The following is a 25,483-nucleotide window of genomic DNA, read 5'->3' on the forward strand; positions in this document are numbered from 1 at the left end:
AGATAACCAATTCCACAGCAAGGCTGCTTGTGAATCGTGTGGAGAGTTTGTTAGAAACACGAGTTCTCGAGTTCCCACTCCCGAAGATTCTGAATCAGGATGTCTGGGGTGAGGAAGGGAAATCTGCATTTTTAATAAGTTTCCAGGTTATTCTTAGCCACCGTGGAGTTGGAGACAGGTGCAATCAACCATGTATCTGAGATTCACCAGAGTTGGGAACAGGGTTTTGAGTAAATAGTCCTGGGATATAGGCAAGATAGAAACTAAACACTTCACACTGATTCAGTTCATGAAGTTTAAGAAAGTATTGGATAATCTGTTCTAATATATATAAGACATCCTTGATTATCTAGAGAAAAAAATGCCTGGTGAAAGTCCCAGCCCCAGCACAGGACTGTTGGACCCGTGTTGGGGGAGGGCCAAGTCTGAAGCACCACCCTACAGGCCCCTGGTGTGGGTTCTCCTGCCCCACAAAACTCTTGCCCCCAAGGAGGATCTCCCCACCGCTAATCACCATCAATCTTCCCCTCAGATAAGAGTTAACATTAGTTTTTTGTAGACTGTGATTAAATTATTCTGCAAAGAGTTCTCATGTAGGCAAATGATGTCCCCGTGTGGAATTAAACCCATGCATGCTTATGGTTTTAAACAACATGACATAGTAAAAATGGTTTTTTGAAAATGAAAAGCTTGAGACATATGAGTTGAATGCTTTTGAAAATGAGAGCTATGATCCTTTTCACTCTTAAGAGTTAAAAATTAGGTGTTTTTCTCTCATGAGAATAATAAAATTTTTACAAATACCTACGCTTGGTATCTTAAGAATGAACAAAAGCATTTTATTAAAAACATAGTAGAATAAGCAGTTTGACCTTTTAAACTGAGTTCTGGTGTGTATGTGTGTGTGTGTGTGTGTTTGCGTGCGCGCACGCTGTGGGAGAACAGTTCTTTGTGTCTGTCATCATCAGATAAGCTTGGTCAGTTCTCCTAAGAAAGCTGGCAAAAGAGACAGGAAGGGGCTAAATGGTTCCCTTTTCCAGGGCTTTTGTGACCGTGGACTGTGTGGAGAGGAGTGCTTGGGCTTCCCTGGGTTGGAACCAGCACATACTGGAAGGCGTCAGGAAAGGAGGATGTGATCCAAATGTGAAATGTGAAAAAACAGCCCGAAGTGCTGCACAAACGAGTCCTGGCTGTCCCTGTCCGAAGGCTGGAGAAGGGCACTGTGCATGGCCGCACCTTACAGAAGGTGGCGCTAGCCCTCCAGGAGCAACTGACAAACATACGGCAAGAACCTTCTAATCCTTAAACAAGAAATTTTTCTTCTGGAAATCTCTCTCATAAGTAAATAATCAGAGATGTGAATAGAGATTTATGTTTGATATTATCTATAACAGTGAAAAATCTGGGAGAAAAAGAGCTCCGTAACAAGAGAGAATGGTAAGTAAATTGTGATTTCTCTGTATGATGGGACTGTTATTCAGCCTTAAAAATGTTTATGAAGAAATCTTATCACATGGAAAAATGTTCACAGAATTTTATGTTAAGTGAAAAAAGTAGGTGTGGGATTATATTTAATAATAATAACATACCAATTGTATGAATATACATAGAAAAGAACGAGAAGTACATGAGTAGTTTAACAAGGGTTACGTCTGGTTGGCTGATTTCCTTATATGTTTTTGCATTTTTCTAAATTTTCTACAATAAGTATTTGTTTTTAAAATTTAAAAATCATTCAATAAAAAAGCCATTATTTTCTAAACAAAACAGTATTTGTCTAATAGAAAAACAGAACAACATTTAAACCTTCATTTTAGCTATTTAACAGGAATCTAACATATGGTCACTAGATTTTTAGATAAAGACAGCATGTCAAATATTTAAAAACCGCACAATTCGTTAGTCTCGTTTCACATTCAAAACTTCCATTAGTGTGGTTCAAAGTCCCCCTGCCTGCAGGGACTACGGACTCTTGGTATCACTCCACACATTTGTTTTCGTAGTTGAACAAAATGCTTTGTCCGAAGACCTACTTGTTTTCCACTTTGGCAGCATACACTTGGTCTTTCTCCACGGCGACGTGGCGCTCCTCAGACACGCTGTAATACAGAATCATCTCCTCCATCAGAACTTCCAGCTTATGTATCTCTTGCCACGGCTGGATGACGAAGTAGCCCGGGTGACAGGCCACAGGCACGTACACATCCATGTGTTCCCCTGGCTTCGACAAGTGGACGGGAGGCGGCAGTTCCTCCATGCAGAAGGAGCTGGTGTGGTTCACCACGGACTTCTTGATGACGTCTGTGAGGCTCTTTCTCAGATTTTCTCCAGTGCTGCCCGGAACGGGGGTGCCCCCGCCTTTGCTGTTGGGAGAGCTAGCCCCACGGGAGATGGCACTCAAGAACACATCTTTCTGATGCTTCCACAAGTCTGCATTTGTGATCTGGCGGTTAATACTGCGGTGAGGATCAGGGAAGTTCTTGGGGGTGAATAAATAAATGTGTGCAATTCCTCTAGTTTCGTCCACTTTTGTAACCTACGGAAAACACACAAGACATTTCAAGGAATCCCAGTTCACTGTAATATCAACCTTAAATATTAAAACACAGTATTTTACAAGGAACCCCAACTTGCTAAAATCCATTATATTTAAGGTAAGTTAAATGATCTATCACAGCCATAGCAGTGAGTGGGCTCTTTAGTCCAAGACGCCAGCAGCTGGCTTATGGAAAGGAAAACTTTATTAACCTCCAAAAACTGAGGATACCTTATAACCCACTAAAGGTCATTATCATTGAGATGGAGCCTGCAGATCATGATTAAAAACTCTTTTTATTAATGACATTTAAAAATACTCAAAGTAGAAAGAACAGTATCCTAGCTTCAACAATAAAAAATAATCACGAAAATGGCAAAATGTCCCATATGCATTCTACTTATGCTGGTGCATCCTCAGACGGGGAAGTGAAGGAGAAAGCATTGATATTCACCATACCCTTGGGGATGTTTGGACCAAATGCTTTGTTTGCTAGTAGTATCTACCCTCACCCTTTGCCCCCTCCCTCGTTACATGGGAGGCACCTGGGGAGAAAAAGAGGAAAAAACTCCACTAGCAGGTCAAAACTGCAGCTTTGCCCCTTCTGCCCAGGAGACCTCTGGCTACCCTTCTACTTCTCTGCCAGAGGGATGAGCATTATATGGGATTGTCACACACTGACACCTGGGATTGGACAGCTGTGTGTCCCCAAGGGCTAGTAATTCTTACCAGCTCCTCTGGTTTACCCTGGGAATGACAAAACGAGACAACTCCAGCCACACTGATCTCTTATCAAAAAGGGCCACAAAAGAAAGGCAGGAACAGAGATCTCAGACAGGGAGACAAGGCTATCCATCTACAGTAATTTGCTTAAAGATATTTTTCCTAGCAAGATGGATCTATTTAAATTAATTAGCATTTCAAAGTGCTAATGAATGAGTGACTGCTAATTTATTTTGATATTTATGATAAAGATGTACCATTTCAAATATAAACCATTAAAAAGTATTTTTATTGAGTACCCAATACTCTAGCTTTAAGCACTTAAAATACAGCTGAGAAAACAATATTCATTTATCACATGTCAATTGAAGAATATAAAATGGTAATTACATGTGTAATTGTAGGAGACATAGGAAAACACGTGTGAACCAGAATAATTTAGAGATTTTCATGAAAATATTTCTCAAGGACATTTCATTGTTTAATGCTTATAGAAAATAACATTGTTCATTAGTTAAAACATAAATACCTTATGTTTTTATATTTGGAAATAAGAGCAATGTTTTCGATGTAAAGGTGCAATAGTACAAAAACAGAAATAGAAGCTAGTAAAATAAAACAGTTTGAACTTTAAGAGGCATAAAACAAGACTACAAGTAAATTATTTGCTTATAATCTATTATACTTTAAAAAAAAAAAGAAACAGAAGAATGACCTTATTTGAATGACCTTTAAGAAACATTTATAAGGAGATATATGGTCCCTTTATCAGGAATTTCATTCTTTAACATGGAGCAAAACAGGAGCACAGAACTATCTCTGCTACCTTATTAATACTGGAAAAATATAGAGGGCTTAAAAATAATATTGGAGATACATGATAAATTCTTAAATAAAAATCAAACCATGAAATATCTCATCATACATGTAACTAGTCTCTTAACTACAAAAATGTGTAAGGATCAATTTATGGTAAGACAAAATTCTTTCACACAAAACCAAATGAGCCCTTCTGGCTGACAGCTCCCTTTCCAAATGTATCAAGATAACTAACCTTAATGCTACAGTCCGAGCAATTCAAAACAGAATCTCTTAACCAAAGCACGGCATCTGGTGTCCACATGCCAATAGACTGTGGAAGATCTGCTAAACAGCACTTTATAGCCTAGAAAGAAAACATGATGGAAAAGCAAACACACGTCTTAAAATAGGTACTTAGAAGTAACGTCAGTGTTATTTTCCTGTAAGTCAGACATGTTGCCAAGATAGAGAGCAAGGAATGCAATAGCTAATAATGACAATCGGCTCTGGAGCTGGAGTGTCTGCTATGTTGCTGGTTCTATTTATACCACCTCTATTGTCTTTAGCCCTATTACGAGCAGGGCTGATACCAGGCAATTCACATGCTTATCCTACGATACTTCCGCATGATGGGCCAGTGTTGTGACCTCATTGTACAGACAGTGAAATGGACGCTGACAGACTAATGTGCGTCGGATCACAAAGTTGTGAAAACAGTGAACCACCACATGTGGACCATTTCCAATTCTGCTACAAACTTGGACTTCTTCACTCATTATCAAGATCAAAACTGAGAGGGCATCTCACAACACGATTACAAATACATCCAAATCTCTTCCAGCAAATCTCTCAGGCTTGTCACACATAGTACCTGAGGTGGTATCACAATTATTTCTTGTAGAAACCGGGGTGGAATTTCTCTGAGTTCGGACACTTTCACAGATGTCACAGTGCCAGAATCCAGGAACTGAACATCAAGAGCTCGACTGCTATGAACGTTTGTGATCTACAATGAGACAAGGGTTGGCTAATTTATTAGCACATTCAAAAGGCCAAAACACTTCTGTGCAATTACATTTTGTATAACTCTAAACTGCGTACAAAAATCAACAAAGACTATCAGTGTTAATGAAGTTTTCTTATTTTAAAATATACCTATTTAATAAATAGGTATTCTTTTAGAGTAGAATTGATTTCAACATCTAGTTGTTAAATCATTTTATCAACAGTAATCACCAAACATAATAATAAAACTCACAAATAGGTAATGTTTACTATGCTTTCAATTCTAGGACACTACTGATTTATAGAACAATTTGAAATCTCGTTATATATTGTGGATTACAGATGCAGTCTGTTCTCCAAAATATTAAAATGTGAGGGGAAAAAAAACCATTGTGTCGCAGCAATGAAGAAATAAAGAATACAGAGAATTCAGACCCAGAAAGTTTCTTGCAGTAGGTAAATGCTATATCTTTTTAAATCATAACCTATTTTGGCACTTTATAGCTTTGTCAGAAGCCCAATGATAATTTTTATCATTTTTCCTAACTAAAAAATTGAAACTCAGAAAGTTAGAAAGGTATAGTATATCCAAATCGGTAATTCAAAAATGGGAAAATTACTTACTAAGTCAAAGCAATAGTTACCTGTGATCAAATGGCAACATCACAATATAAGATTCTGGGTGCAACTTTAAATGCCATAACTTCCCTTAATAAGCCATTGCAGTATTTGCCAACACTGAATATAGGTAGTGTTGGCCATAGATAGCCCCATCACGATGGTTACCTGAGCAGGGACTTCGTGCCTACAACTGCTCTCACTGCCGCCTTATGGAAGGCGGTGCTTTCAATATGGTGACTGTCAAGAACTGGACTTCTCTTGGCAGGGAAGTCAGATATATCAAAAGTCAAGCGTTTTTCTGTGGCCCCAGTAAATGCTTTATTAATGTAACAGCCTAATTTTTTAATCTCTTAAGATTATGCTAAACACAAACAGTATTACAACAATATCCTAAAATGTATTTTATTCAAACATATATACTGAACACACATATTTGCATGGTTAGTATATACTGAATGCTAATTACAGCCAGGCATAACTGGGCAGAGACATACACTTCTCCATCTCAAAGAGCTCCTAGTCTCGCAAGAGATGATGACACAAATATAATTAGAGAAGAGGTACCTGGCCCAGCCAGGAAGTAGCTGTTGGGGCAAGGTTTCAGGAGGACGGAATGCCTAAAATTGACACTTTCCTTTAAAATGTACTTTTTTCTTATGTTAGTAAAATGCCTTTATCATAGAAAATTTAGATACTTAAAAGAAGGCTATAACAATCACTTATAATCTACAACAAATTATAATTATCCTTCTAGTCTGTAACCCAGACATTTATAAAGAATTAGATTTACAAAAATTAGAACATATTTGTATATACTATTTCCTAACTGGCTACTTTTCACTAAAAGTCTCAAAAATATTTCATGTCATTAGTCTTCTACAACATTTTAACATTACATAAGTCTATCATATAGATACATTATGACTTGTCTAACAAACCCTTTGGCTGGCTCATTCAAAGTGTGTAAATTTTTGCTCTTTTAAGAAACAATCATACTTATTGGACATTTTTATTTCCTTTTTCACAAATCAAAATTTCACAAAGGTCATAATTTCAGCTGGATCTTACATGATGAATGGGAATAAGCCAGGTTAGTAGGAGTCTAGTTAGGGGCTAATTCAAACATTTCAAACAGAGGGGACAAAGGATGGGTAAGACATTTATATTTCTTATGTGTGGAAGCTACAAGCATTTTGGTTATGATGGAATGTGAAGAGAAAGGCAGGGCAAGGCAGAAAATGATGCTGAGAGAAAGGGAAAGGCAAGGTAAGGTCCTGGAGAGCCAGAGATTATATCTTAAAGAACAGTATTTACCCTGCAGATAAAAAGAAGCCAAAAGCCAAGTCTTAAGGAGAAGAGTGGGATGGTTTTTGTTTGTTTGTTTGTTTTTTGGTGGTAAGACTGGGTGAGAGTTTTGGAATCAGACAGATTTGGTTTTAATCTCCACTCTCACTTTCTAGCTGAATGACTTTCCTCATCAGTAAGAACAGGATCACAGGGTTTTGTAAAGATTAAGTCAGATCAATCATGTTTAGAAAAACCATTTGGGGATGCCTGGGTGGCTCAGTTGGTTAAATGTATGACTACTGATTTTGGCTCAGGTCATATTCTCACCATTCATGGGATTGAGCCCCACGCAGAGCCTGCCTGGAATTCTCTCTCTCTTCTTTCTCTGTCCCTCACCATGCTCATGTGTGTACTTTCTCTTTCTCTCTCTCTCTTTCTCCTTCTCCCTTTCTCTCTCAAAATAAACTTTAAAAACTTTTAAAAAAATTTTTTTGTGTCTGGGAAATAGTAAGCCTCATTAAAAGTTGGATGTATTATTGCTTTCTATTATTTACATTTTAGGTTGCTCACTCTAGTGGCATGGGGCTTGACTAGAGGAAGACAAGAGTAAAGACAAAGGAACCACGGTACTGCAGTGATCTAGGCAAGAAATGACAAAGATGCAAAATGTCACTGGAGGCTGAGGAAGATGCCGGAATTCAAGATAACTCATAAGCAGCAGCCTCAATGGCTGCATGGAGGGAGGTACCACCAAAATACAGATATAGGAGGAAGAGGAGGATGGGAAAAGATAATTTTGGTTTCAGACATGCAGAGCTTGAGGAGTATGTGAGATGGGCAATTAGGCTGGCTTTTGCCTAAATCTGAAGCTCATCAAGGGCTGGAAAACAAACTGGGGAGTCATGAGGACTGAGATGGTAACTGAATTGATGAGATGGCATTGCCTAGAAGGATGAAGAGGCCCAGAAGAACCATGAGCTGGGACAGGACTTGGGGAGCAATGACAGTGACACTGTAGGGGGGGGGCAGGTTTGGGTGAAAAATAGGAGAAGCAATCATTAGAACATCATGAGGAAAATTAGGAGGATTATATACCATGACAGCCCCTCTACAGTAGGAGGGGGTATTTCAGGTTTGGACGCTGTTAGATGCAGCCGAGAGGCCTGGTCACATAAGACCTGGAAGATGCTAGTTGGACTGTGCAGCTGAGGTGCTGGTGCTCTGTTGGGAGTATAGGCGGCAGTCAAATAGCAGCAGCTGAGAACTGACTGGAAGGTGCCATAGAGAGTGAATGCAGACCACTTGGGATGTGTTTGTAGGAAACAGGAAGAGGGATGGCCACTGAGTAGAGTTGGCTGGATGTATGGAACAGGTTCAGAAGGTGTAGACACTAAATTAAGCTTAGACAAGTTACAATGTCAAGAACAAACACATCATTTAAACACAGGATCTGCTTTTCATTAATCATTTTTCCTTCCTTAACTTTCTGTGTACCACTAAGAGAATGAACACCAAGGCAGACAACACACAGTTTGATAGTAAAACAAAAATACTAGATATTTATCTCAAGTATTTGAGCATACAATGAAAAGGTGTTTTGCCAAAAAGGCATAACCTGATTCTACACATGAAGAAACTCAAGCGGTGAGATAGTCTACAAAATGCTGCTACTCTTCAAAAGGTGAATAACAAAGAAAGCCAGAGCAATTGCCAGGTTGCAGGAAACTCAGAAGGCATGACAATTAACTACAACTTGGGATCCTGGACCAGAAAGAGGACATTTGCAGGACAATCTGGGACATATCAACAGAGTCTGCAGATTAGTTAATAATATTCTATCAATGTTGATTTGCTGGTTCTGATAATGGCTATGCAAGATGTTAACAACAGGAGGGAGCAGGTTAAGAGGCATATAGGAACTCTTTGGACTATTTTTGCAACTTTCTAAAAGTCTGAAATTATTTTGAATATTTGTGCATTTATATATAATCCACTAAGCAGCACAGAAATTTAAAATTCAAACATTCTATTGTTTTGAATGAGATTGTTTTTGAAGTTATAACTAAACATACAACTCTTGGTCATATAACCCCGGACCTGCTGCTTAAAGTAGAGGTCCTTACAACTAGATTAAGAACCTCTGAAACAAAGACAAAAAAGGAAGAAAAAAATCAAACCCAAGTTTGCAACTTTAGCATCTGGGAAAACTAGATATCAAAAATAGAAAGAAAGAAAAAAGGTAAGAAACAGCAACAAACAAATCCAAAATCTACCTTTGAAAAACATAAAAATATATGATAAAATATAACAAGCCCCTTTTCAAATTTTTAACTGTGCTTGTAAGAAAGTAAGACAATTATTAGAGACTGGAAATAGAGGAGCATGTAAACACTGAGGCCAAAGTGTCCCGGGCAGGAAGGAAGGAGGATCTGAGACATTCCCCCAACCCCGGCTAATAAGCCAGAATTCTCAGAGGGCTACACCCTCAGCGGAATGGTGACTCTGGAGTATAATTAAGCAACATCTAGTGAAACTGAAGACATTCCTTCTCTCTACCCAGAAACTCCATTCCTTCCTATGTACCCGGGGAGATGTGCACAGGAAGGTTCGTGGAAGTGCCATTTATAACAAAAAATTAGAAACAATCTAAATATCCATGATCAGGAGGCTGGAGTGATCATGTTGGCACATTCATATACCGGTAAGTCAAACAGCAGTGAAAACAAATGAATGAGAGCTGCACACATCAACATGGATGAATCTCACACATAATGAATGAAAAGACATGTTTCAGAAGAATCATTACATTTTACCATTTTCTAATTTTCTAAGCATTTTCTAAGCATTTATCTGTTTAGCTAGATTTTATTAAGTTTCACTATCAATATTCTATATACATTTTCATTTCTGTATCCCACTATCTTTGTATTAAAATATATAGACAGCAAAAGCTCGTATGTATAAACACAAACACAGTGCAAGTATAAGAAAAGACTAGGAATGAGAAACTATGCCCAGTGGGCAGCTGCCCGCCTCCGGGGTGGGAGCAGAAGAAGGGGATGTGGGTATGGAGCCTCCGCCACGTCAGTCACGCTCTGTTTCTCACACGGTGATGAATACGTGGGTACTTATTCCATTTTTTAAAAACCTTGTTTGTGCGTCTGAAATATTTCACAATAAACTTACAAAAAGAAGTCAAGTGACTGATTTTACCTCTACTCGTAACCATTTTCCTTTGCAATGGAAGAGGCAGACTTTCCCACAGAAGGGTAATGAAACGAAGTACTCGGAGGTCATGTGCTACAAAACAGAAATGCGTGACACTTTTATTACTCTTAGCAAGGAGCGTGTCGCTGCATCACCACAAAAACATCACTGTGGCTCAGGCCGACTGGAGCCCCCGTACGCAGTCAAGCTTCCATGAGGAGTGTGCTGTGGTGCGTGCATGAGGGCGATGGAACTTTTCTGCCTGATTTCTCGGACATTATTGATGGTGTCTTCTCCTCCCCCTCCTCACACATGGCCCGTAAATCAGCCCTGTTAAAATGTCTACAAACATTAGTGTGCAGGTCGGTATGATTCATCCAGGCACCGGGCCATCAGTTAAACATGAAGAGGGAGGATGAATCTGCCGGGAAGGAGGAGAAGAGCCTGGATGAAAGTGAGGTTGGGCTAGCTGTCCAGAAGGCCTCTTCTTTCCAACTTCTTAACATTTAGATTCGAAGATGAGATTTTTTACTTCCAAAATAAACGTTATCAACCGAATATGGATATCAGTGCCAGTGAAATGGCAACAAATCATGGCCGTAGGCTGCTTCATCCTCCTCTTTGCTGTTGCTTGAAACTGGGAACCTGTCATGGTCTCCTCCACTGAGGGTCAGTGTTTGTACTGTCCCCAAAGGCAGTGTCTCCATTTGCGTTACCAGAGCACTGGGGACTCTCAAGAGGGCTTTTCACCACTGCAGCTAATAAGCACATGCATACAAATGAGTCACTGGAGTCAGCTTCTCTAGATGTCTTAGATTTCTCCAAGATAGATTAGCAAGCCAAACTTAAGCAATGACCCTGAGATACAGCTAAGACATCTGTAATACAGAAAAGAGGCATAGCTGCAGTTCTCGGTTCTAGGCTGTAGTCTGAACACAAGTTTAACCTGACTCAGTAAATATTTTAGAACATTTATTCTGTGTAGGACACTAGATTAGGTACTGTAGTACCTAAATGAATTAGGTCCTTACCAGTACCTGGCAAGCTCTGTCTCTGCCCTCAAGAAGCCTACACTCTATAAGGCAAACGAATACCCTAACAGCAAAACCACAATGCTGCAAATGAGGCCAAAGGCACTTCGGTGTGCTTTGGAGACTGGAGGGGGAAGGGTTCACTTCTAGGGGCAAGGGGGTCAGGAGTGAAGTGGCATTAGGATTTAATCACTCTAAACCAAGCATATTCTGGATTACAACTATAATTCCCTAAGGGAGGTAAGATCACCATCTTAGAACTTTAAAACAAAACCTCCTCAGATTCTGGTTTAGAAAACAATACTTAGAATCAAAGGGTAAGGAGCCTATTAATGAATTTAAACACAGAACCACATTTACCAAGGCAACAGGTTCTCAGGGACCATAAAGAGCTTGGGGAGTGATGCCTTAGAAGTTTTATTCTCCTAGCTTCCATGGTTTTGTCTCTGCCCAAGGCAGAGAAGTCAGCCGGCTCCAGCACACACAGTCACAGCGGCCGCATTGTAGCACCATCAACCGTACCTTGTAAATAACAAATCTGCCATTGCTGAGCCCTTACTCTGTGTCAGGCGCTGTGCTGATAAGCAGTCTTGCTGCTAGTCCTCACAACCATCCTATGGATATATACGCTGGTATTATCCTCATTTTATAATGCAGAAACCAGTAGTTTTTTAAGTTCTGCAGTCTGGGACTCTTACTCACCATTCTACAGCTTCTACCTCAAATTGTTCAAAAGTTACACTCGACACCATTTGCAGTTGAGAATCAGTTTTAGAGGTGGATGATACTCTGCCGTACCTTACAATGGAAGTAGTCCTCTATCTTATGCAGAAGGTCGTTGAGCTTGTTCAGACCTTTACAAGGCACCTGGCAGTAGAGTGTGCCATCAGAGCAAATATTAGTCACTCTGACATTTGTGTACATAGCATCAATCTGGAACAAAGGACATACCAAGGATGCTTGAGAACAGAGCACAGCTCTTACCTACTTAAGGGATATCTGCCTAAATCATCGCATTAAAAGTCTTGGGATTTTAAAATCTTTAAAGCAAGCAGGAGAACAGATAGGATCATAGAATGAAACTTGAAACTTAAATGTGAAAAACTCATTTGGAGACCTCTCTTTCCAAAAGGAATATCTGATATCATTGTTCCAGGGACAAAGTAGACATTCTGCATGCACTAATTTATTACCATGTTTCATTGCCTGAAAGGCTAATTGTCTTTCATTTTGGTTTCTTTTCTACCTATTAATTTAGAAAAATAATTACATAAACCATATTTTTGCAGTAGTAACATAAATGAAAATAAAAACCTCTCAAAATCAATCCCATTATCAGCCTACTTTCCTGTGTTTTTCAGCTGCATGAATGTTAGTAAGTTTTAAAAATTATAATCATAGCAAAGGCTTAATTTTGGTCAACTTTTAGTCAGAATATAATATAAAGAGAAGTCACTGTTGTTCTACTTATTAAACAAATGTTTTCCCAATGTTGCCATGAAGCCTTTAAAATGGGTGATGCGAACTGAGGAAGGCACTTGTTGGGATGAGCACTGGGTGTTGTATGTAAGCAAAGAATCATGGGAATCTACCCAAGAGCACACTGTATACACTGTATGTTGGCTAACTTGACAATAAATTATATACATGTATATACTATATATATATATATATATATTTAAAAAATAAAATGACCATCTTTAACTTGTCATCCTTTTCTTTAGAGTAGCTGTTCTATAATTTATTTAAAGATTTCCTTCTTTGTGGAAAACTATGTTTTTTACTTTTTAAAACTGTGAAAGCTAACAATTTAATAAACGCCTTCACTGATCTCATTTTCCATTCTTTGGTATTATCCACCTCTACTATCTTTGCAAAATAATTTCTTATAAAATATAATTTTACTGTAGAAACTGGAAAATAAAAGAAAAACCCAATTCCTAATAATTCCTATTTACGTTTTGGCCTTCTTTTCCCCTCTTTCAGCAACCGCCCCTCCTTTTTTCCCTCAACACATAGGTAATCTGTTCCTATTGATTGTTAGCCTAAAATTTATAACATTCTTTCCTGCTAACTTTCTTCCCTACAGTGTGTGTGACAGATGACGAGAGTGGTCACAGTGCTACCTGAAGGTGAACCTCTAGAGACTTGTCACAAATGGCCTTTAAGCAGGTGGCGTTGATATTGACGTCATCTTCTCCTGAGGTGTCGTACAGAACAACAAGTGGAATATCCGCTTTTTCAAGTATTTCCACGGCAAAGATCTTTCCGCAAGTTAAAGATTCCACCACTTTCACTAAATCAGGATCATCACTTAAAACTTCCAACCCTGAAAAAATATTGAATATTTTAATTTCTACTTAATCATCAGAATCATTTTAAGATAAATAGACTGAATGGGTCTGTCTGGGCCACTTAACTATAACTGTGAATCTACTACCAAACCCTTACAAATTTTCTAGGGAAGCTGTTTTACACTCTTCTTCAGATTACCCATTCTTAGGTTTTAAAATATATATTGTAGTGTGACTACCCTTTTGAATGACTGTACACAAAGGCATGCAATCTTACAACAAAAAGAAAAGTTGATCGTCTATCAGAATTTCTACCTAAGGAGAAAAGGCCTTCACTTTATATAAAACACATACTTAAAACAAAAAAGATGAGTACATATAAGAAGCTATCAGTCAGTCATGTCTGCCAGCCATGTATTTATAATGTTTTTCCTAAAAATTTACCCTTGACCTTTTTAATTTTCTAATTAAATATACAATCATTTCATATAAAATGAAGATGCATTTATTGAAAATTTATACAACTATTTTTTTTCTTCATTTCTTCTTAAGTACACCATGATGGTTCTGAGTATACTAAAGAATGTTGTGATTTATCAAAGAAAGATTAAATTGTATTTAACGTAATACAGGTATTAGGTGAATGTCACTGTGGTCTAATTACTCTTTAAATTCTTTGAAAACTGTAATTCTATGTAACGTATATATGACAACTCTAAGTTATTCTATTAAACTAATTAAAACTAGCTCATCATTTCCCTAATGGTGCCATAAGGTCCATTTCTGTATTTTTCCCTTGAAATCCATAAGCACGAGTTCACAGGCTCCCTGTGAGCAATCTCTTCTTCTTGTTCTGTTCTCCAGACACATAATGTCACAGCTTTCACCAAATCTCTCCTCTCAGCATCCCGAATCTTGTCCTATGCTCCTGATACGTTCTTTTCAAAACTAACTCCCATGGGCTTGTAAAATTACTTGGGATTTACCTCACAGACAGAGCCATACCCAGCCCCACTGACATAAAGACCCCTTCTGGCTGAGGAGGAGGTATTTCTCACAGGGCTAATTTTCATCGAGGAATTGTGATCATTTTCTGAATTTAGCTTAGGCTCTCCTGGCATGATGCTTACACACGCCTGTGTCTTTCCTTATATTAACACGGCCACTGTGTCCTCCATGCTTGCAGGTTACCCCTACAGTGTGACTCTCACACACTCTGGACTGTGCCAGAGAAGGATGAACTTGGGCCTGGGCGCATGAGGGTGCGTTACTTGGTAACAAGAAGTACCCAGAGTCCACCTCAGTGGGGAAGAAGCAGAGTCAGTTCACAACAGGTCAAATAACAGGATTCAAACTGATCAAATCCCATGACACAGAGCCTCTAGCTGGCATTGCTAGGGAAGTTAGAACAACAACAAAAAACCTTTAAGATGGCCAATGGACATTTTAATAATAAAATACAATAAAAACATTATAACATTGATAATGATCACATCTTATAAAGACATTAAATGTGAATTTATTTATATCTTTCAAGAAATAACTCATTATAAGAACTTGAGATACTTAGGATATTTTAGGATTTAACCACCCAAAGGTATAATGGTAATAACGTTTCAAAATGGAGACAGCTTTAAAAAAGTTCCTCTTACCTGCTAGCTTACACTTCGTAGCTTGGAATGAGAGTGAACAGAACTTTGGGTTCAATTTGTATGCTTTGCTCTTTTCAATATTTTCACTAAAACCATAGTCAACATAGCATACCTAATGATAACAAAAACATCATTAGGCTCATATAAAATTCTTTATCCTCACTTCTTAAAAAACATTTGACACATTTGACCGGCTCCATTTATTCCCTAATGGCACGTTCGGTGGCACTAGACTGCCTGGAAAATGGCAGGGCTATTGTCCCTGGCTTAGCCCAGAAGAGAAAGGCTAGTGCTGGCACTAGGGAAGCCAGGGCCCCAGACTCCAGGCCTCACTCCTCTTGGCCAACAGGAAGACCGAGGTAAGACTGCTGCACTCAGATGCCTCGCTGCTGCGGCTTCTCCACCAGCACTGACTGCCCCGCCCCTTCCTATCTTGGTTTCCCTACTTCCACTAATGATGTGCATTCTTAGGGAGGAGGGTTGGTTTCTAGAGGGGGTGTCACTTACAGAGGAGTATTTATCAGATTTGAAATCCCCAAAACAGCACTTGTGGCTACCTGCTCCCAGTTGTTATGCTTCGAGAGACCAAGATGCTTTCTGTCGATGACAACAAGGATGTTATGGCTAGATAACAGGGAATTCTACACTGTAAAAATAGGTACTTTTTTTTTTTCCTCCAGCGGAACAAAGCTGGGTTAGGCCTTTGTCCAGCTCAACAAAAGGCCCCCAAATCTGCTGGACAGAGTTCTGTGTTTGCAGAAACCTGCACGACTCTTCCTTAACTATTAGCACAGATCACAAAGAGCTTGGGTGTTATCTCTGGGGTATTAATAACATCTTCTATTGGAGAGAAAATATATTTTAAAAAGCCTATTTTTTTAAAATAAAATCTAGGGGCACCTGGGTGGCTCAGTTGGTTAAGCATCCAACTTCAGCTCGGTCATTATCTCACTGTTCATGGGTTTGAATTGTGTGTCGGGCTCTGTGCTGACAGCTCAGAGCCTGGAGCTGCTTCAGATTCTGTGTCTCCCTCTTTATCTGCCCCTCCCCCACTCATGCTGGCTCACTCTCTCGCTCTCGCTCTCTTGCTCTCTCTCTCAAAAATAAAAACATTTAAAACAATTTAAAAAAATAGAAACACTGAGCTGTGGTTTAAAAGGATAACTACAGAACGATAAACTAAGAATCTGAGGGAAAGTGTTAAAAAACCTAGCATGCTTCTCTAATTAAAACAGATGATGGTTATTCAAACAAAACAAAAACCAGAGCGAAGGCACCACTAAGAAATACCAGGTAGCACAGAGCCAGGTGCTTTCACTTTTTATAGAACAATTAAGTCCACAGGCCAGCTTCTTAGTACCTAGATTATATTAGTAAACATACAAAACAGAAATTCTCCCCAGTGTGGAATCAAATGAAAAAGACAAGAGACGCGGAGACTGCAAACACCCTTCCGGACCCCTGATAAGTGGGTCTGCGGGGCCTGTATGTCCCATGATTGCAATCAGCTCCCAGAGTCCCTATCTTGATTCAGTGCTCCCGGAGGCCGATGTCTCTGGCAGAGCTCCCACAGCAGGCAGCCAGCCACTTAGCTGTCCTGGCCCTTTTCTCCAGTCCCAAATCAGCACCTGTTCCTCTTTCTCATAGGCCTCAGGAGTCAGGCAGCACTTGTGTCCTTTCATAGCTATCACTACCTACAACTTGGACTCTGCTCTTCCCAGACCTGGAATACGGAGAACATGGCCTACCAAGAGAACATAATATGTGAAATCATCATCCCGGGGAAATTCAGATTTCATTTCTAGCATCAAAAGATTAAAGAATAACTGCTCCAAAATCTTCAAAGGGTTCCCATAACATTTGGAGTTTGCTCTCTTTTCTTTCTTTCTGAATCAAACACCGTGCGTTTGTATGGCGCTGCATTTACAAAACACTCACTGGGTTGCTAGTTTGACTCCCACCACACTGTCTGCTCTGCGTTGCTGAGTGGAGTTTCTGTCCCTAATGCCTTGGGATCAGCACAAGCAGGCTCCCAGGCCTGGCGCGGAGCCCCAGTCAATTCCTGGTTCTCTGGCACCATCAAGTGGCCGTAGATCTCACCGCGCCAGCTGAGTGATAGCAGACGTCCTTGGGATGCGGGTCTGGGTTGGGCCCAATCCAGCACCCACTTCAGAGCACTTCATACTCCTATTTCCCACCCTCACCAAAGACTGACAAGTGGAAAGCAAGGAGGGAATTGTATTCGCTGTCAAGCACAGCATGGCTCAAGAGAAACAAGACTTGCTAAGTAGTGGGGGTTTCTCCAGATAAAAGGAGAACTGTGTCTGCATGCTTCACGGGGTTGGGGGGCAGGAGCTCAGGCAGAATTGTTCCAAGGACTGCAGTCTAAGAGATCGTATAACATACTGAGACGCCCCCTTCACTCTCAACACCAGCCATAGATCTTAGCACCCCTATGCATTCGGCTGGTGCTCCCTCCAGACAGGACGCTTTCTCCTCTGGCTTATGTGACACTACCCTCTTGGGTTTTACTTCTTCTTTAGCCATTCTTAGGATTGTGTGAAAGGTTTTCTTTCCCAGAGGAGGTACCAGTGAAGACAGGGTCACAAGATCAGAGTGTTTTCATGCAGGGAAGGGCATTTGAGATACATATAAGGGAATGGAGGGACTTAACCAAGGGTACAGAACTATTCACTGGCAGAGACGGGACTAAGGTCCAAGCTGCTAATCACACTGTGTTCCCCACTGGTCCAGTTCTTGGCTTGGTCCTTAACTTTTTCCCTCCAAACTTTATTCACATATAATTTACACTGAATGAAAAATGCCCATTTAAAGTATACAGTTTGATGTATACACCCATACAATGACCATCATAATCAAGATATAGACCACATCCACACTTCAAACACTTCCCCCTTTCCCCCTTCCAAATAGGCTGCCTTCACCTTCTGTCCCAGGCAACCAATGACCTGATTTCAATTGCAGATGAATTTTTAGCTGTTCTCAGCCATCACTTACCTGGAATCAGACAGGATAGCTCTTTTGTATCTGGCTTCTCTCACTTACAGTCCGTGAGTTTTATCCACATGACTGTTTTCAGTAGTTCATGCCTTTTACTGTTGACTAGTATTCCATTCTATGAGTATACTACAATTTGCTTATACATTTACCTACTGGTAAGCTTTTGAGTTGTTTCCAGTTTGGGACTAGTAATAATAAACTAGTACAAACTAGTAGTTTGTAGTTGTAGTTGTACAAACTACAAACTTGTGTACCTTTTGGTGGACCTCTATTTTCACTTCTCTTGTGTAAATAATTAGGTGTCAGATGGTAAGTTTAAAAATTTTATAAGAAACTGCCAAACTGTTTCAACTTTCAGATTTTTATCGTCAGGCCAAATTGCTTAAAAATTATATCTTTGTAGATTTAGTTAAGGAATTTCCTAAATTTCTCTGTGAGTGATTAAGTGGTTAGGGCGAGTTTGCTTCCAGAGAAGGCCAGTGCCTCTTGTATTGAACCATCTGGGTAAGAAACAGCAAACACCCTTTCTGACCCTCCCGACCCTGTGCTTGGGGCCAAGGGTTTCAGGGCAGCGTATCTGATGGACCTAAGCCCAGATTCAGCGAGCACTATTTGTACTTAGTGACAAATAAAAGGGTTATTTGCCAGGGACCGACACCACCACAATTAATTAAATAGGTTTCAAATTATAGAACAGAGGCTGCAGAAATACAAGTATATTTCCCTGCTTCCAAAACCCAGACAAAACTGCACCTTGAGAGCAAGAGAATTCTCGTTCTCCATCTCTGCACTGAGGGAAAGAAGAGGCTGGGGGGCAGAGGCTGACGGCCAAGAACATGGCCAAGTCTGAAAGGCTTAGAGCCTGCTGACGCAAGAGACTGGCCAAGGAGCCATCTGGCCTCTCCAAGAGGACAGAGGGCAGCACTTGGACAGCTCTCAGGGCACAACCCAAGTCCTGCTTGGGGTCCTATGCTGGCTGCAGAAGAGGGGAGAGGAGGGCTGTCATGGCCTCTGGTCTGTATTGCCTCCCTTACTCCCAAACACTGATCTTCATAGGGAGACCCCAGAGCTTTGATCAGTAGCTATTACATATCTCCTGAAAATGGAAATACTTTTCCTGATTATATCGGGGGTTATGAGTACTGCCATGGAGAAGACTTTTTTTTTTTTTTTCTTAAACTCAAACTCTGAGATCATATGACTACCACTGACTTAAAAGCTGACAGGGATACTCTTTTACAGATATTATCTTGTCAACTTCTGGAAAAAACTAAATGCAGTTAGGAAGAACACAGTATTACAAGGAACACCTACGTTTGAAAAATAATGTGTGTGTCTTCATAATGCTATGAAGTAAACAGTGCTTGCCTTTATTTTGTTCTCATCCGTTGAGATGATCTGTGCCCGTAACCAAGCATCCTCCTCAGCATTCACAGCCAGTAACTGCCCAACATGCACAGTCTGGACTGGCGTGATCTTGGGGTTCTTACTGTAATACTCCTTCATCTCATCTTCCATTAATTCCTGAGCAGCCGAATAGTCTTTGCCCACATACCTGAATTAGTTAAAGGAAGAGAACACAAATGAGGCAACCCAGAAGGAAGAAAATGACAGGAATTCACTAATGTCACTCTGGTTTTTTTCTACTGCCATCTTTCCAGTCTCAGACATGGCTTATGTCAATAGGCAAGAGAACACATATTTAGTAAACATTTCTGTCTTGATAAAGGAAAATGCAACATTGTGGAGCTCACTCAAAACAAGACCAGGCCGAACACACCAGATCAAATGCTTGACAACAATCCAGACAGCTGGAGGACCTAACAGTAAGCAGCCAAGGAAACTTCGGGGAGGGTGAGGCTGGGAAAAGATTCAAGGGAAGGGAAGAGAGGAAAATATGGTGGAAAATGGAGACACCAGTGCAGGCCAGATTAGCATGAGTCTATTTAAGAATTTTACTAAGGCTGCTGGAAATCTTTGTAGATTACTGAGAAGAGAATCCACTTGACAGTTTTGCCCTAAGGCTAGGTTTGAACAAGACTCAAGCTCTGAAAACCAAGGACACTTTAATAGAGAAAAACAAAGCCTTAAATGCACTAAATACAACCATGAGACAACCCATCCCCCCCAGCTGACTGAACAAGTTTAAACAAATCACAACAAAACGCTGAGTTCTGATACCCTTAACGAGACGATATCTTTAGCTAAATCTCTCTTAAATTGTTTGCTTTCTGAGAAGACTTTTTCAGGATATGGCCTATCTCCTTCTACGATTTTCTGCTGTTAAAACTGCAGTCACCTTGTCCCAGTTGATTATCAAAACACACTATTTCCCTTTGTGCCACAAACAGGCTCTGTGTTCTTGCCTTTTAGTACTCAGAGACAACTCCATCAAAGGCCTCCTTCCAGCAAATCAAGTTCAGCTCCTGTTAACAGGAGCTGTGTTTCAGCCATAGGACGAAGCCTTTTTAGCTGGAGGCTGTGCTGTAACAGCACAAGAATCACTGACTATGGAGATGGGGGATATGCCAACCAGCACGTTGCTCTTTGCACTGTTCCGCTTTTACCTAGGGCCCAAGTGGTCTTATGCAGCTTCAAGAGACTATTCCTTTGAGAATGTTTCTCATGCATTCTTGGTAACTATCAGCAGGACAGAAGACACCCTATTCAACCTATTTGTTACTTGAGGTTAAAAAGCTTTAAAAAGTCCTACACAAAATGAAAAGAATGCCTTTTTTGAGCAATGGCTATTTTAAAACCAAATATTGCATGCATATTATTTACTCTAGAAACAGCTGAAGAAGACTTGTCACACTCTGCTGGTTAAATTTATTGAACTTTACAAATGGTAAGGTGCTGCCTGGGGTGCAGCGGCATCTCAGTTCTGACGTCCTGGAGGAGGTCTGCAGCTCTGCCTGAGCGCCCATTTCCCCAGACCTAGTCTCTCACGGGTCCTCCTTTTAGTGCTGACACAGCCCTGGGAGCCCACTGGTCAAGGCCTGGGCAGCAGCCTGTGACTTGGTAGTGTGCTCAGCGCAGGTACCTGCTAAGGAGGAGGAGGGTGGAGAGAAGCAGCATGAAATATGCTCCCTATGGCAACCAGCAGAGAAAAATGGCTACTTGGCTTGGGTGGGGAATGATATTATGGTTGGTATGGTGGTGGGTAGTGGGAAGAATGAAGTCCTGCCCTGTCCCCAAATTACCTGAACAAATGGGCAAAGAATGATATGTAGGCCAATTCAGGTATTCGATAAGTATAAAGTCTCACAAAGTTAATTTTTGAGACTGAAGACAAGGGATTCCCATGCTTGAGCTGAGGTCTGTGCCACAATACCTCCTCAGACCCTTCATGAGTCACAGGCCTAGTTTCCAGAGCCTACTGTCTGCCTGGGTGAAGATGTGAATATAGAATAGGGCTCAGCCCAATTGGAATTACTAAGTCTCTGGGGTTGGTGGGTGCAGGATGCCAACGACCTAGGGTCAATCTAACAGCACACATTACCCATCATGCTTGCTGGCTGCCAGCCACTGTGCTGAACAGGTAGAATACTGACTCCAGGATTCAAATTTATATTGGAAAAGGAGAGCTGAACAATCTGAAGACATGGACCTAATTATCCTGACGTAGATTAGAACCCTTCTACTAAAGTCCAGGACCTGATCCAGATTCCTGCCAACCCTTGGTGAGAACAGCAGAAATCACATGATCTGTTGAGCCTAGTGCTGGGTGCTTGGTCTCTGACTATAGAACTGACAACTAATAGTAACAGGCACCAAAGGATCTTGCCAAGGAGGCAGATTTAGATTTCTTCTAAATGGTAGGAGTTAGCCATGTGCTCCTCAACATCCTTCTTTTACCTCAATTTATTAGTGAACCACAGTGGAATCCCCAACCCTCAACAACCCATTTACATCTTCAGGCCATACCACATCTTAGAATAAAAGCTTTATTCATTTACTACCTCTGTACAGAACAAGACCTCTCTAAAGCTTCTGTAGATTCTAGTTAGAGCATACCAAGACACTTGATTACACTTCATTATCCACTCAGACTTTTACCTATGATTCTCTGGAGGAATAACAGCCCAAATTTCAACATTTTTGTTGAAGAATCCTGGATACTGTTCTGATTCACCTTTTCCTTTTCTGTCCACAGCCATACTCTAGGCTGGTGCCTCCAGAGATCTACCTATACTGGTTCCATTCTTTATCCCAAGTTAGAAACTACAAAGTGTAGTCTTTTAATATCTTCTATGTATTCTGTATTTTCTCCAAAAGTCCATGTCAAGTGCCTGGGGCTGGACCATTTTTTGTAATTCTGGCTATCATCAGCCACGCTGGCAATGGCTTTTCCGCCCAGGCAATGGTATCAAAAGGCTCAAGTAACCAGAGAGTACCTTTGGCTCTAAGGGCTAATCTTATGTATTATACTAGGTAGGCAGTGCTTAGCTATTTTGACTTCTGTAAAATGCTACACAATCCCAGATTAAATAGTATTACCTACCCAGTGGGAGGCTTACTTATTCTATGGATTAGGCATTCATTGCTTTTGACATACAGTTATCATTATGCTTTTGACATAGATTCTTTTCACATGCAGACCAAATTATCATTCCAATTTTATAAAACCGTTATCTTTTCTCACAAGAACAGTTGCATATTTAACAAATCTAACAAATATTCAGAATATATGCAGGGATTAATTTTTTAAAGTACTCTGATTTCAAGATGCTCACTGTCTTCTGGAAGAGATGAATGTACATTTATAATCATTAATGTAGAAGAAATAAAAATTAATCTCCTAAGAGATATGAACACAGTTCTGGCAGTTGAGAGAAATGTACAAGATATAAAAAGAATTATTGCTATACTTCATTATAACTCTACAGAACTAAAAATATACTATTCTTCCTCAATTCCCAGCATCCGTGGGAAGAATAGCCAAGTGACAACAATACAGCAGGATCCTAAAGAATTAGAAAATAAAACTCGCCTGATAACCACTTCATTTGTGTTGCTCAGTTCAACCACCAATACAGATGGGGATGCCTCAGTTGGAATGATTAACGGAGGAACTGTTGTATTCTCCACAAAGGTATCAGCACTTTTGGAAATGTTTTCTTCTATCTGCAAATATTCTTGTTCAACCATAGACTTGATCTCAAAATCGCCATGTGCTTGCCCTGCATCCTTTAGGATTTTGTCAGTGGGCAATGGAAGTTTAGCATAGAGAATGGCCTTCTGGGGATTTCCAGAAATGTAGTCTATGGTGCATACGTCAGAAAGCGAGGCAAGATTTTTTAAGGCATCCTCAGGGAATTTCATTTTGTACATGTCCTCAAATGCTTTGGGGAGTGCACTGGCCCAAAGACCACTTGAGTATTTCACCAGAAGCTCCGCAACTTTCTCTTTAAAGTCTCCTGGCATAACTGCTGGACACCCTTTTAACGGTGGTATTTGTTTTGGAGCAGGTAGTGGGGATGGAGGCACTTTTTCACCATCCAGTTCACTTCTCAAAAGCTGCTTTCTCTTAGCTGGATAAAGAAGTAAATCTTGACCACCACTGCAAGGTTTTTCCACCTGAAATTTTTAAATAAAGCAAATGACAGATATTTCAATGGCTATAAACAACCTGAAAACACATTAATGCATTTTAATGAGAATAACACTGTTTTCAAATTAATCAAGAAAAACAAAAGTGTACCTTCTACTCTTCTCAACCACTAAGACTTAATGCCTTGCCTTCATCTGCAAATAACACCATGAGCCATGTTTTAGAAATAAATAGGAAATGAAATAGCATTAATTTCCCTTATGAGACATCTGGCTTCCAACAATCCTACAAAATTATGATAGTTTCTGCCCTTAAGCCACATATCTCATTTAGTTCTCTCTGTCAAATCCAAAGCAACAATCCAAACTGGCTGAATAGAAGGTGGGATGAAGCCATGAAAAGATATCAGAATTGTCAGGGACAAAATTGACTGGGACAAAAGCTAGGACATCTTTAGACAAAACTAAAGAGCTAGCTTTTTTCTTCTTCTTGCAGTATCCTGAGAAAATCCTTAGCTTTATGTTATTTAGAAAAGGTATAGTTTTTACAACCACTAAAGTAGAAAGTTAGCTGAAAGTTGCCCCTCCAAAGAACAAGAGATAAAAATTCCTGGCATTTGTACATCCTCTAATCCCTAATTTTATCTGTGTAACATTTCTGAGTATGGCTCGATGGCATCTCTTTGTGTAAGAGAAGAAAGAGAAAAGAAAGTGACGTATGGAGCCACTTTTTCCAAGTTGTAAGCCTTGCTATTACTAGACCAGGGTACAAGCTGGATCCCATCACCTGTTTTTGCCTTGTCTATGAGCTAATATGATTTGTATATTTTTAAATTGTTGAAAAAAATCAAAAGAATTATTTTGTGATGTGAAAATTAGATGAAATTCAGCATACATAAGGTTTTACTGGAACATAGCCATGCCCATTTGCTTATGCGTTGTGGATGGTTGCCTTTGCAGTTCAATAGCAGAGTCAAGTGGCTGTGCCCTTTATAAAAAAAGGTTTCTCAACTTTTGATTAGACTGAAGTTAGCATTGATAGCCCCATAAGATGTTCCTGTTTTGTCAGATCCTATTCAGCTATTTCTTAGCTGCAATTTAAGCCCTTGGCAGAACATTCCAGACCACTAACGTAATAATACAAGCTTATAAGAAGTCCTCCCTCTCCCAAGAAAAATAGAGTACTAAAGTACACTGAGTAGCTTGTTAGTAAAGAATGTTGACTTCATTTACTCATTTTCTATATAATGCTTAGGAAGAACATAAGTATGTATACACAAAGAAGGTATTGTCTTGTTACCCAAGAAGAGCATTAAAAAGTTGAGAGGGGTAGTCAATTGAAAATTAAGACAGATACCTTTTAGTCTTGACTATATATTCTAGATGCTACATGAGAAGGATGAATATTAACACAAGTAGAAAACATTAGATTTTCCTCCTCACATTCTTCTGCCAATGTGTGTTGAAGTTTTGAGGACTGGGGGGAAAGTCCGTACCTAAAACCTCAAACATCAATAAAGGTAGAGGCAACTCAGTCTGTGTTTATCATCTGCCGACACTCCCTGTCATTGTTGGTGGACTCCAGCTGTTAGAACACCAACAACACCTGTGACCAGTGTGATACCTTGTGACACTCTGGATGGTGCATTATAGGACAGTCACAATTTATGTCCCTAATTTTAAGCCTTAGGGATATACATATTCGGACCACTTCTTGTTCTGCTCTCAATGGTCTTGAGACTCGTGTTTTTA

General features: G+C 40.0%; 1 protein-coding gene across 1 annotated transcript in view; it reads right to left on the minus strand.

The window, feature by feature from the left end:
• TDRD7 (tudor domain containing 7) overlaps positions 1-25,483 on the minus strand; it is a 99,300-nt gene that overhangs the window by 5,599 nt on the left and 68,218 nt on the right. Inside the window, exons 7-15 of the mRNA XM_039234834.1 lie at positions 23,172-23,758; positions 19,547-19,733; positions 15,158-15,269; positions 13,338-13,540; positions 12,010-12,144; positions 10,187-10,273; positions 4,932-5,066; positions 4,314-4,424; positions 2,034-2,536 (exon numbers count right to left, since the gene is read on the minus strand). Coding sequence (XP_039090765.1) covers positions 2,034-2,536; positions 4,314-4,424; positions 4,932-5,066; positions 10,187-10,273; positions 12,010-12,144; positions 13,338-13,540; positions 15,158-15,269; positions 19,547-19,733; positions 23,172-23,758 — 2,060 coding nt within the window. The remainder of the gene's footprint in view (positions 1-2,033; positions 2,537-4,313; positions 4,425-4,931; positions 5,067-10,186; positions 10,274-12,009; positions 12,145-13,337; positions 13,541-15,157; positions 15,270-19,546; positions 19,734-23,171; positions 23,759-25,483) is intronic.

This window comes from Hyaena hyaena, unplaced genomic scaffold (assembly GCF_003009895.1).
Source record: "Hyaena hyaena isolate Hyena2069 unplaced genomic scaffold, ASM300989v1 scaffold_93, whole genome shotgun sequence".
Classification (NCBI taxonomy): Eukaryota; Metazoa; Chordata; class Mammalia; order Carnivora; family Hyaenidae; genus Hyaena; species Hyaena hyaena.